This window comes from Ruditapes philippinarum, unplaced genomic scaffold (assembly GCF_026571515.1).
Source record: "Ruditapes philippinarum isolate M1 unplaced genomic scaffold, ASM2657151v2 ctg1655_1_1_1_1, whole genome shotgun sequence".
NCBI classification, from domain to species: Eukaryota; Metazoa; Mollusca; class Bivalvia; order Venerida; family Veneridae; genus Ruditapes; species Ruditapes philippinarum.
In genome coordinates, this window is record NW_026865771.1 from 195,791 (window position 1) to 209,569 (window position 13,779).

The following is a 13,779-nucleotide window of genomic DNA, read 5'->3' on the forward strand; positions in this document are numbered from 1 at the left end:
ATATAAGTCTATTATTAATATGTTTGTGTATATTTATAAAGTTGTCCCGTTAGTTTATGCAGAATGGAACACAGCAGCACAAAAGTTTATTCACATAAAAGTATACAGCACGTCATTGTAACAATGTAATATGTATTAATTCTTACCTAAGTGAACAATGTCTACCCTTGTTAATATATTCGATGGACACATAATTTGTTCGGCAAGCTGTTGTTTGATGGCTACCTTAAATATTTCGTCAATGACAAAGTCTGCCGTATCACTTTCCACAAGAATACTAATAAGCACAAAATCAGTATCGTTTGCAAACTTTGGTAGCTTAATAAGAGTCTCTGTAAAAAATAAAACTACATATTTTGACAGACGAATTTTTTTTCTTCCAGCAAATAATCATGCCAGGGTAAAAGAAAATTTAGAATTTTCGTGACGTTTAAAAGTGAATTTAAGCTCACTCATGCCAATACACTTTGCAAACATACTCATAAGGTTTAAAGTAAAATATTGATCAATCTTCTCACTGAAATCAATAAATAAACTTGGTCAACAATCTCATACCAAATTACTTTGCCAGCATACTCATTCCAATAAGCTAACTTTTACCAGTATACTCATATCAATATTCATATAATATGTCAGCGTATCCTTTCTAATAAGTGTGCAAACATGCTCATACCAATACATTTAATGATTTAACCATCATAAACATACCAATACACTTTACATAATCATACTAATTACCATTTCGCACATAATCATAAACATACAATTACAAGCATACTCATATCATAATCATAGCAATACCCTTTGCCAATATAATCATACCAATACACTTTGCAAACATAGTCATACCAATTACCTCTGCAAACATACTAATATCAATACACTTTGCAAACATACACAATACACTTTGCAAATATACTCATATCAATACACTTAGCCAATATAATCATACCAATACACTTTGCCAATATAATCTTTTTAATACGTTTTGGAAACATAGCAATATCAATACACTTTGCAAACATACTTAATACACTTTGCAAACAGAGTTATATCAATTGACTTTTCAAGCATAATCATACCTATACCCTTTGCAAACATACTCAATAATTTTTGCAAACATACTCATACCAATACACTTTGAAAAGATACTGATATCAATACCCTTTGCAAACATACTCATACCAATACCCTTCGGAAACATACACAATACCCTTTGCAAACATAGTCATACCAATAGACTTTGCAAACTTAGTCATAACAATACTTTTTGCAAACATACTCAATACCCTTTGCAAACATAATCATATCAATACACTTTGCAAACATAATCATACCAATACATTTTGCAAACATATTCATACCAATACCCTTTGGGAACATACTCATATCAATGCATTTTGCAAATATACTTATATCAATATACTTTGAAAACATACTCATATCGATGCATTTTGCAAAAATTTTCATATCAATGCATTTTGCAAACATACTCATACCAATACACTTTGCAAACATACTCATATCAATACTCTTTGCAAATATAATCATATCAATACACTTTGCAAATATAATCATGCCAATACACGTTGCAAACATAATCATACCAATACACTTTGCAAACATTGTCATATCAATGCACTTTGCAAACATATTCATGCCAATACACTTTGCAAACATACTCATATCAATACACTTTTTAAAACATACTCATATCAATACCCTTTACAAACATACTCAATACCTTTTGCAAACATACTCATACCAATACACTTTGAAAACATACTCATACCAATACCTTTCGGAAACATACTCAATACTCTTTGCAAACATAGTCATACCAATACACTTTGCAAACTTACTCATACCAATACTCTTTGCAAACATACTCAATACCCTTTGCAAACTTACTCATACCAATACTCTTTGCAAACATACTCAATACCCTTTGCAAACATACTCATATCAATACCCTTTGCAAACATATTCATACCAATACCCTTTGCAAACATACTCATACCAATATACTTTGCAAACATACTCATATCGATGCATTTTGCAAACATATTCATATCACTACGCTTTGCAAACATACTTAAATCAATACTCTTTGCCAATATAATCATATCAATACCCTTTGCAAACATATTCATATCAATACACAATGCAAACATACTCATACCAATTCACTTTGCAAACATAGTCATATCAATACACTTTGCAAATATAATCATGCCAATACACGTTGCAAACATTCTCATACCAATACACTTTGCAAACATAGTCATATCAATACACTTTGCAAACATACTCATGCCAATACACGTTGCAAACATTCTCACATCAATAAACTTTTCCAGCATAATAGTATCAATACATATTTCCATCATAATCATACTTAAAACACTTTGCAAACATATTTATACCAATACATTTTGCAAACCTACTTATATCTATACACTTTGAAAATATAATCATACCAAAACACTTTGCAAACATAATCATACCAATACACTTTGCCAGCATAATCATACCAATATATATTGCCAGCATACACATACCAATGCACTTTGTCAACATACTAATAACAAAACAAATTGTCAGCCTAACCATACCAATCAATTTGCAACCATAGTCATACCAATGCACTTTGCAGAAATTTTCATTCATATTCACTTGGCAAACATACACATACCAAACCATCTGCCAACATAATCATACCAATATTCTATGCTGGCATAATAATAATACCAATATACTTAGCCAACATATTTATATCAAAACACGTTTTCCAATATAGTAATATCAATACACTTTGCAAACATACTCATACCAATACACTTTGCAAACATACTTATACCGAACACTTACTTACATGCGCACGCAATACTATTTGCATAGACTACTAGTGTATATTCATAACGGTCCACTTTTTCAAATACATGTACTAATATAACCATACTGGTATTTTTGTTTAACATTCTTATAACAAGAAACTTACGTTTTGTTTTACTCTGCTCTCGATACATCAATTTAATACGACAAACTTACCGATGCACTTAACCTTTTCCATGCACAAAGAAGCATTCATCAATATGCACCAAACCTGGAAAAAAATAATGAATAAAGCCGAAAAATCTATTAATTAAAATAGGTCAATACTGCAAGATGAGTTACGTAAATTATTTATTTTATTTCAATTAATTTTATTCTATATCTGTCGGCTCAATTGTACATTAACAATATTGTACTTCTTACAAACAGTTATGTAAATTTGTATTTAAATGAGCAAATTACCTCGTTTTCAAGACATCCGAAACATTCAGAATTAGCAAGGTATTTTGGTATTGGCTTGTCTGGAAAGGGAAAACAAGAAACACTTAACGGCATACTGATTTATGGCATCTTCATTTTCAAACAAATTTTCATATGACCCCATGTTTACTACGAAAAAGTCTGACAACAAGTGCTGATTTTTTTAAATGCTTTATAAAATATTATGCTACTTGCTTTATGATGAATATCACCACAGTTACAGTATCTAGAAGTTAGCATTGACATCGAAGATCGAAGATCGAAATTCAGTTTATAGCGAATATCGAGCTAGCTAGGAACTTCGGGCTGGTTCGAAGATCGAAATTCAAAGTAAACCAGAGCTGAATTTCGAGCTTGAGTTGAATTTCGAGCCAGCTCGAAGATCGGAATTCAAAATTTTCAAAAGCTGAATTTCGAGATGGAGTTGAATTTCGATCCAGCTCGAAGATCGAAATTCAAAATTTTCAAAAGCCGAATTTCGAGCTGGAGTTGAATTTCGAGTCAGCTCGAAGATCGAAATTCAAAATTTTCAAACCCGAATTTCGAGCTGGAGTTGAATTTCGAGCCAGCTCGAAGATCGAAATTCAAAATTTTCTAAACCCGAATTTCGAGCTGGAGTTGAATTTCGAGCCAGCTCGAAGATCAATATTCAAAATTTTCAAAACCCGAATTTTGAGCTGGAAGTGAGTTTCGAGTCAGCTCGAGGATCGAAATTCAAAATTTTCAAAACCCGAATTTCGAGCTGGAGTTGAATTTCGAGCCAGCTCGAATATCGATATTCAAAGTTAAGAAAAAACGAATTTCGAGCTGTAGTTGAATTTCGAGCTAGCTCGAAGATCGAAATTCAAAATTTTCAAAACCCAAATTTCGAGCTGGAGTTGAATTTCGAGCCAGATCGAAGATCGATATTCAAAATTTAAAAAAAAAAACGAATTTCGAGCTGAAGTGCAATTTCGAGCCAGCTAGAAGATCGATATTCAAAATTTTCAAAAGCTGAATTTCGAGCTGAAGATGAATTTCGAGCAAGCTCCAAGATCGAAATTTAAAATTCTAAAATCCCGAATATCGAGCTGGAGTTAATTTCGAGCCAGTTAAAATCGAAATTCTTCTGTTGTTTTGACTTTCTCATACGCATTTGTATTTCGATATATACTCATTATTTGTATACATGTATTTAATGCAATAAAACTTGTTTAAACTAAAGCACGAATTTGATAAGTTCAACTGCCAATGACACGAGATCGCCCTTATGGAAAGAAATCAGATTTTGTGAAAGGGCGACAGCAACTTCTCGAGCCTTTTAGTTGGTCATAATAAAAGCCGATCATTCCGATCGGTATGAGGGTGCTTGATTATTAATTAAGAATGAAATGTCGCGATATGTTACAATGAATAGCGAACTGGAGAATTTCGCAATGCAAACATTTTCAAATGAAATAATAACCTTTTTCCGTCAATAAATCGCGCTCTTCGTGTTTTTTATTTATCATTTTGTAGTACACAATCGGTTATCATGGTATGTTAATGTTGTACATGTATCCTAGAATGATCAGTTGATGACCTAAATATTCCGAAGATCTATTTATAGATATAACTATTTATCACTCCTATCGGTAATTCCTGGTCTGTTTCGGTCTATTTTGACGACCGGCGAATAGTAACACACGTTTATTGTCCGGTCTCTCCCGGTTTTGGAGTAGATGTTTGATATCGTTACAATTAAAAAAAACAACAACAACAAGAGCATGTTTCATTTTATCTATATGAGATAAAAACAATAAATATGTACAATAATTGAGAAAAAGGTACATTTTTATGGTATAAATATGACATTATCAACTTTGAAACATGAATTAAATCCTTTGTTATCCGTGTATAGTAAAGATGCCGAGGAATTATTTAAAGTTACAAATTAGATTTTATGAATTATTAAATTGATTGATCATTTAAAAAATGATAAAGAAAATACAAATGTACATGTACATGGTTTATGAATTTACAATATTATATATTGAAAGATAAACCATAATTTACTGACTTTTTCCTGTTAAGTTTTGACTTATAATCGTCGGGGCAATATGTCAATTGAATTCTTAAAATTTATTTTACAATTTTAATTAAAAAAGTAGTAAAAGCTCAGTATTAAAGTAGCACATTAAACACAAAAAAGAAAAGAAGACAATATTCATAAAAATTGTATTTTTTATTCAAATTAATAGATATTACAATTATTGTATAATAAACAATTATGCTCAACATGATCAACATGGTAATATAAGTGTGAACAGATACCTTATCATAAAGAAATAACAAGTAAGATTCTAATCTCTAGCATGCCAATCAAAGTTCATAATGAACAATGTCTTTCGTCCGCTCATTCATAAGTGATATACATTTCTGTAAGTTTATAAGAATATCTTGTCATCATATGTCTAGTAGTTCATCTTCACTTGCTGCATTTCTTGCTTGGACGCCCTTTGATGCTTTGCATCAATGCTTTTCTTGTAGTAAATTGGCTAAGACTAATTGCAACACTGATAGTCAATTCAATGTTTATTTGACTTAAAATTAAAAAAAAATGAGGTGCCTCAACGGGGATTTGAACTCGTGACCTTTCGATTCATAAGCGAGCGTGCAAACCCCTCGGCCACGGTGAAATTATAAGTTAACGATCTGAAGAAAACCATATTATTCTAAATTTGGGTTATTAACTCTTATTATTTCGACGCTAAACACAGATGTTAATACTCATGGAGCTTACTGTAAGCATGTATATCTATAGAGAATGAAACAATATTAGAAATATTCGACCATTCGGGCACTACTTTGCTTGAAAATTAATGGGCCTGTCATTTGACAATCTTTACGCATTGATCTCCCCTAAATTTTTCGGCGTTAGTGTACTTATTGAGGGAAGTAACCGCTTCAAAAAAGTGGACTACTTTAGGCATTTGCAATTAACAGCATTAGGCTCTGAAATTTCGCTACCATTTTTTGTTTGGTCTGACGACCCGAACAAATAAAAACTACTTCAACATATCCTTTTTTATTAATATGCACATTAAAAAATAACGTTAAAACAACGACTGTGATTAGAGATTAAAAAAATGGCGGACGGGATTTTCCCAACGCCGTGCATGCGCAGTGGTCCCCCTTTACATTCGGAGATTTTCGGAATATACCGAGCGCTCCGATGATAGGTTAAACACCACCAATTTATTCGTTTTGTTTACGGTACAAAATACCTGCAAGAAAGATCTGGTTTACATGTACACTAAAACATGTTATGCTAAAATCATAATTCTTTAGAGCTTTCCGCGCCATAGGTAGCACCTAATTTCATATAAATCCTAGTCCCGAGGGAAAAGTCAGAATTTTAAATTTGGGATTTTCAATGCCTTTTTATGAACACAGCGACTATATATATCTTGGACAATTGCAGTGACAGAAGAAAAGAAAAACATCGACACATGAGAAACGGTGCACAGTCAGAATGACACAGTCGTAATAAATAATAACAAGTTAAATGTTGGTGCTGCACATCAAAGACGTCGCCAAATGATGTGAACAGTCACAACTAATGTACAAAATCAGAATCAAAAATCGTTCTCTATTACAGCTGAAAGTCCGAAGCACTAATTATTTTTTCTCCATGTTCTTGGTATGTGTATTAAATTCTGAAATGTTTGTCTGTTGCAACAAAGATTGAAACATCTGGTCGAGGCGAAATAAAATGGATAACAAGTGAAATTGAAATGATTGGTAAAATAAGAATTAATTCAAAACAATATGTGCCGAGAATATGGCCATTTAAATATTGGTTCGAATTGCATAATGTTCGAATGATTTTGAATGATAACAAATAATAGTTATGAATAAAATTGAATAATTCTTGGTCTTAAACAACCTACACCGAACTGTATGATTTATGGTGAATTAGGGATAAAGCCTATTTCTATACAAATGCACTCAAGAGTGCTACTTGTCAAAACTTTTGTCATTTAGAATTGACAAAATATGTAAAATAGTTTACAATACTGCTCTAGCATTACATTCTAACAATATATGTAAGTTTCCATGGATAAACTTTGTCAAGAACACTCTTGATAATTTGGGACTGTCTGAGTATTTTATATATCAGAATGTTAGTAATTTGTTAAAGTTCAAAAATGTTGTTAAAACCAAATTAAATGATTTGTTTTTGTATGAATGTTACAACACAGTGAATACAATGTACATCTCCTAAATGTTTAGTTTATCGTATGTTTAAAAAGGAATGCAAGTTTGAAAAATATTTAGACGAACTACCTGTTGATCTTATAAAATATCTTTTCAAATTTTGAACTACAAATCACCATCTCCCTATAGAAAATGGCTGCCATTCTGGCACTGAAAGAATATTAAAACCTGTACTCATCGTAATAAAAATATAATTGGTGATGAATTTCATTATTTACTTGAATGTGATACTTTTAAAGAAATTAGAACAAAAATGTTGAGGAAATATAAATATTGTCACTCAAATGCCTATAAATTGAATGAACTAATAAACAGTAAAGATCATGTTAAATATACAAAATTAGCTTTACTTTATAAGAAAATCCTATTAGTTGTTAAATGAGATCTTTTTGGTCAATTGTCATTCTTTATTTTTGTCATTTCTTTTTTTATAATGGTATAACAAAAATTGCATATAGTATTATTCATTATTATAAGTGTTAAAATTGTGTCAATCTTGTAATTGTTTATTACCTATGTTTGATGAAGTTTTTGTTGTTTTGTTAGCTGTTTATATTCATATGAAATTGTGTTTTCAATGAATAAAAGAATAACTGAATTGAACTGAATTGTCTTTTTAAACGTTTCTTTGCATATAGTAAAAAGAAAATTTGTTTAGTTCAGAGTAAGACTAAAATTTTAACATGTTTGAGGAAAAGCCTTAGTTAGCTGGACCCGCCAATTTGAAACTCTTAGACTGGTACTATATTTGAAGACGCTTTTGAAAAAAAGAAACATGTTGTAAAGCGCCAACAAAATTCAGACTGTTGCTAGTGGCAGTCTTCTGTTCTGAAGAAGACTTCCGGTAGAAGTATGATGTAGAAATTCAGTAAATAAATAAGATAATCATTGAGAAGAACTAAAGTAACGCTGATGAACATAAAAAATACTTTTTAATAACAATTTTGATAAATCATCACGTTTGAATAAATAACAAGAGGGCCATGATGGCCCTGGATCGCTCCCCTGACCCATCAACCGCATCCAAGCAATGTCTTAGACAAGCATCCTGGCCAAGTTTGATGACAATTGAGTCAAAAATATGACCTCAAGTGTGTTAAAAGGGTTTTCCATATTTGGGCAATATGACTTAATTTTTGACTGGAGACGACCCATATTCAAACTTGACCTAGAAATCATCAAAACAACCTTCCTGACAAATTTCCAGGATATTTAGATCAAAACTGCAGCCACAAGTGCGTTAAAAATATTTTTCTATTTTTAGCTTCTGTGACCTAGTATTTGACCGGAGATGATCCATCTTCGAACTTGATCAGAAATCATCAAAACAACCTTCCTGACAAACTTCCAGAACATTTGTATCAAACCTGCAGCCACTAGAGTGTTAACAAGCTTTTTCTATTTTTAGCTCCTGTGACCTAGTTTTTGATCGGAGATGACCCATTTTCAAACTTGACCTAGATATCATCAAAACAACCTTCCTGACAAATTTCAAGAATATTTGGATCAAAACTGCAGCCACTAGAGTGTTAACAAGCTTTTTCTATTTTTTAACTCCAGTGACCTAGTTTTTGACCGAAGATAACCCATCTTCGAAGTTGACCTAGATATCATCAAAACAACCTTCCTGACAAATTTTCAGAACATTTGAATCAAAGCTGCAGCCACTAGAGTGTTAACGAGCTTTTTTTTATTTTTAGCTTCTGTGACCTAGTTTTTGACCGGAGATAACCCATCTTCGAACTTGACCTAGAAATCATTAAAACAACCTTCCTGACAAATTTCCAGAATATTTGGATCAAAACTGCAGCCACTAGAGTGTTAACAAGTTTTTTCTATTTTTAGCTCCTGTGACCTAGTTTTTGACCGGAGATAACCCATCTTCGAACTTGACCTAGAAATCATTAAAACAACCTTCCTGACAAATTTCCAGAATATTTGGATCAAAACTGCAGCCACTAGAGTGTTAACAAGCTTTTTTCATTTTTAGCTTCTGCGACCTAGTTTTTGACCGGAGATAACCCATCTTCGAACTCGGTCTGTATTTCATTGAGACAAACATTCTGACAAAGTTTGGCAATGATCCAATCAAAACTGTGACTGCTAGACTGTTAACAACCTAATTGTTGACGACGAACGACGCACGACGACGCACGCCGGACATAGCCCCATCACTATATCTCACCTTGACCACTTCGTGGTCAGGTGAGCTAAAAATCTACTTTGATTAGAGATAAAAAAAAATGGCGGATAAGATATTCGGAAATACTCGGAATACTTGCATGATAGGCTAAACATCACCAATTCCATCGAATGTAGGTTGCTCCTAATTTCATGTTACAATTGTTTAAATATATGAGAGTAATAACGAAAACACAAGAAAAGATCTATTTCAGATACTTCAGGTAGAGATTTATGAAATATAATTATGATTGGTGTCGAGCTATATCGAGTCAAAATTCACTTTCGAAACGACCAGGACAAATCTCCGATCCCCAACATCAACCATATAATCGAAAAATCCTTTTTAGACTAGTTTTTCCATGTTTATATTATTTAAATAGTACCCGACAACAAAGTTTCAACGTGTAATTTAGGTTTGGCGCATCACCGCCTGAATTTAAAGTAGATATTGCCCCGCGTAAGAAAAGTTATAACCTTAAATAAAAACTTTTTTCACAAATCCTAAAATTAATTTCCACCAAACAATTTCTTTCTCATTATAATATATACTTCAGCCAACAATTAACATAAAATACAATTAGGGTATAGAACTCGACACTTTGCGAACTTTTGAGTAGCGTCGTGTAAAATGTTGACGTATTTCAGATTAGATTCCGTTGATTTTTTTTTAAATAGTTTCAGCCAATTTTTGTACACGACGTCAAAGTTGATCAAAACGTATCCTTGACACAACTGTTACGGGTACTACCACGCCACCGGCAAACACATTATCTAAAATGTATTCTGTATTCGACGGAAATTGTGTGGTTGTTTTTTTCTCTTTATTTTGTGTTAAAATTCCGCTAAAATGACATTATGACCGCTTCAGATACACGAAAGTGTACGGAATTCTACAAAAATTATTATAAATAGGTCTGAAATTTAAAATACGGAGGTATACAGGCCGTATATCATGCAATACGTACATGACTAATATTCCGTTATTCGTACATTCGAAATATACGACAACTTTGTTGTACGAAGTCCTTACTTTACTTAAATACGGATCTTTTTATAAAAAGTCCGTAAATTCCTAAAATAAGAAATTTCGTATTCTTGCAAATACGTTTTCTGCCAAGATGTAATCCTGAATTACGAATTTCTTTTAAAGGAAAGAAATAGTCTGATCTGACATTTATCAGAAAATATAAAATAGTAAAGCTTTACATAAATGTAATATTTTCCGGTTTTATTAACATATCAATTGCATACTGATTATATGGTCAGTGAACAGAACAAATCAACATCAAAAGATCCTCAAAAGTATCAGTAGCATGTACAGACAAAAAAACTACTTATATTTCCCAAATTTTCCCCAAATGGAACTGTCTTGCAGTGAAATAAACTAAGTAAACTTGATATTTAAAGAACATGTGTCAAATGTCTATCTTTAAAGATTTTGTTTATTCATTATCTACAATATCATCAGAATGTTTTCACATTGAGGCATATAAATGTTAAAAAAACAAATCTGACAAAAGTTAAAAAGATGAATACTAACAGAAATTCATTTGCAGTGTGATATAATATAACGTAACGTAAACGTACACGCCAGTGTCAATTGTTCAACAAAAATTGAACGTTGAAAACATGACAGTTTTAAAAAGATTGGTTGCAATAAGTTGATTCTTAAAAACAGTTCAATCAAATTGAAATTCTTGTTTTGAAAATTTTGAATTTCGATCTTCGAGCTGGCTTGAAATTCAATTCTAGCTCGAGATTCGGCTTTTGAACATTTTGAATTTCGATATTCGAGCTGGCTCGAAATTTAACTCCAGCTCGAAATTCGGGTTATGAATATTTTGAATTTCGATCTTCGAGCCGGCTCGAAATTCAACTCCAGCTCCAATTTCGGGTTTTGAATATTTTGAATAGTGATTTCGAGCTGGCTCGAAATTCAACTCCAACTCGAAATTTGGCTTTTGAAAATTTTGAATTTCGATCTTCGAGCTGGATCGAAATTCAACTCCAGCTCGAAATTCGGGTTTTGAAAATTTTGAATTTCGATCTTCGAGCTGGCTCAAAATTCAACTCCAGCTCGAAATTCGGGTTCTGAAAATTTTGAATTACGATCTTCGAGCTGGCTCCACAATTCAAATCAAGCTCGAAATTCGGGATTTGAAAATTTTGAATTTCGATCTTCGAGCTAGCTCCAAAATTCAAATTCAGCTCGAAATTCGGGATTTGAAATCTTCGAGCTGGCACGAAATTCAACTAAGCTCGAAATTCGGGTTTTGAAAATTTTGAAATTTCGGTCTTCGAGCTGGCTCGAAATTCAAATTCAGCTCGAAATTCGGGATTTGAAAAATTTGAATTTCGATCTTCGAGCTGGCTCGAAATTCAACTCCAGCTCGAAATTCGGGTTTTGAAAATTTTGAATTTCGATCTTCGAGCTGGCTCAAACTTCCACTCCAGCTCGAAATTCGGGTTCTTAAAATTTCGAATTTCGATATTCGAGCTGGCACGAAATTTAACTCCAGCTCGAAATCCAAGTTGTGAATATTTTGATCTTTGAGTCGGCTCGAAATTCAACTCCAGCTCCAATTTCGGGTTTTAAAAATTTTGAATATTGATCTTCAAGCTGGCTCGAAATTCAACTCCAGCTCGAAATTCGGGTTTTGAAAATTTTGAATTTCGATCTTTAAGCTGGCTCAAAATTCAACTCAACTCAAGCTTGAAAGTCGGCTTTAAAAGTTTCGAGCTGGCACGAAATTCAACTCAAGCTCGAAATTCGGGATTTGAAAAATTTGAATTTCGATCTTCGAGTTGGCTCGAAATTCAACTCCAGCTCGAAATTCGGGTTTTGAAAATTTTGAATTTCGATCTTCGAGCTGGCTCAAACTTCCACTCCAGCTCGAAATTCGGGTTCTTAAAATTTCGAATTTCGATATTCGAGCTGGCACGAAATTTAACTCCAGCTCGAAATCCAAGTTGTGAATATTTTGATCTTTGAGTCGGCTCGAAATTCAACTCCAGCTCCAATTTCGGGTTTTAAAAATTTTGAATATTGATCTTCAAGCTGGCTCGAAATTCAACTCCAGCTCGAAATACGGGTTTTGAAAATTTTGAACTTCGATCTTCGAACTGGCTCAAAATTCAACTCAACTCAAGCTTGAAAGTCGGCTTTCAAAGTTTCGAGCTGGCACGAAATGCAACTCAAGCTCGAAATTCGGGTTTTGAAAATTTTTGAATTTCGATCTTCGAGCTGGCTCGAAAATCAAATTCAGCTCGAAATTCGGGATTTGAAAATTTTGTATTTCGATCTTCGAGCTTGATCAAAATTCAACTCCAGCTCGAAATACGGGTTTTGAAAATTTTGAACTTCGATCTTCGAACTGGCTCAAAATTCAACTCCATCTCGAAATTCGGGTTCTGAAAATTTCGAATTTCGATCTTCGAGCTGGCTCGAAATTCAACTCAAGCTCGAAACTCGGGATTTGAAAATTTTGAATTTCGATCTTCGAGCTAGCTCTAAAATTCATTTCCAGCTCGAAATTCGGGATTTGAATAATTATTTTGAATTTCGATCTTCGAGCTGGCTCGAAATTCAACTCCAGCTTGAAAATCCGCTTTAAAATCTTCGGGCTGGCACGAAATTCAACTCCAGTTCGAAATTCGGGTTTTGAAAATTTTGAATTTCGATCTTCGAGCTGGCTCGAAATTCAAATTCAGCTCGAAATTCGGGATTTGAAAATTTTGAATTTCGATATTTGAGCTGGCTCGAAATTCAACTCCAGCTCGAAATTCAGCTCTGGTTGACTTTGAATTTCGATCTTCGATCTAGCTCGAAGTTCAAAGCTAGCTCGATATTCAGTATTAACTGAATTTCGATCTTCGATGTCAGTGCTTAATTCTCGATACTCAAAGAAGGTGGAGATTTCGACCCCATCGCTCAATATTACAATTATTTTCAAATTAATTTTGGGTAGCTGTGTGAAAAAAATGACTGCCATAAACTCATTACTTATAAATGACACGTTAACAGGCTGGTGAAGTATGGGC

General features: G+C 33.0%; 1 protein-coding gene across 1 annotated transcript in view; it reads right to left on the reverse strand.

The window, feature by feature from the left end:
* Positions 1-13,779, reverse strand: part of LOC132730251 (uncharacterized) — a 56,167-nt gene that overhangs the window by 3,201 nt on the left and 39,187 nt on the right. The window contains exons 12-14 of the mRNA XM_060716131.1: positions 3,298-3,356; positions 3,052-3,106; positions 147-332 (exon numbers count right to left, since the gene is read on the reverse strand). Coding sequence (XP_060572114.1) covers positions 147-332; positions 3,052-3,106; positions 3,298-3,356 — 300 coding nt within the window. The remainder of the gene's footprint in view (positions 1-146; positions 333-3,051; positions 3,107-3,297; positions 3,357-13,779) is intronic.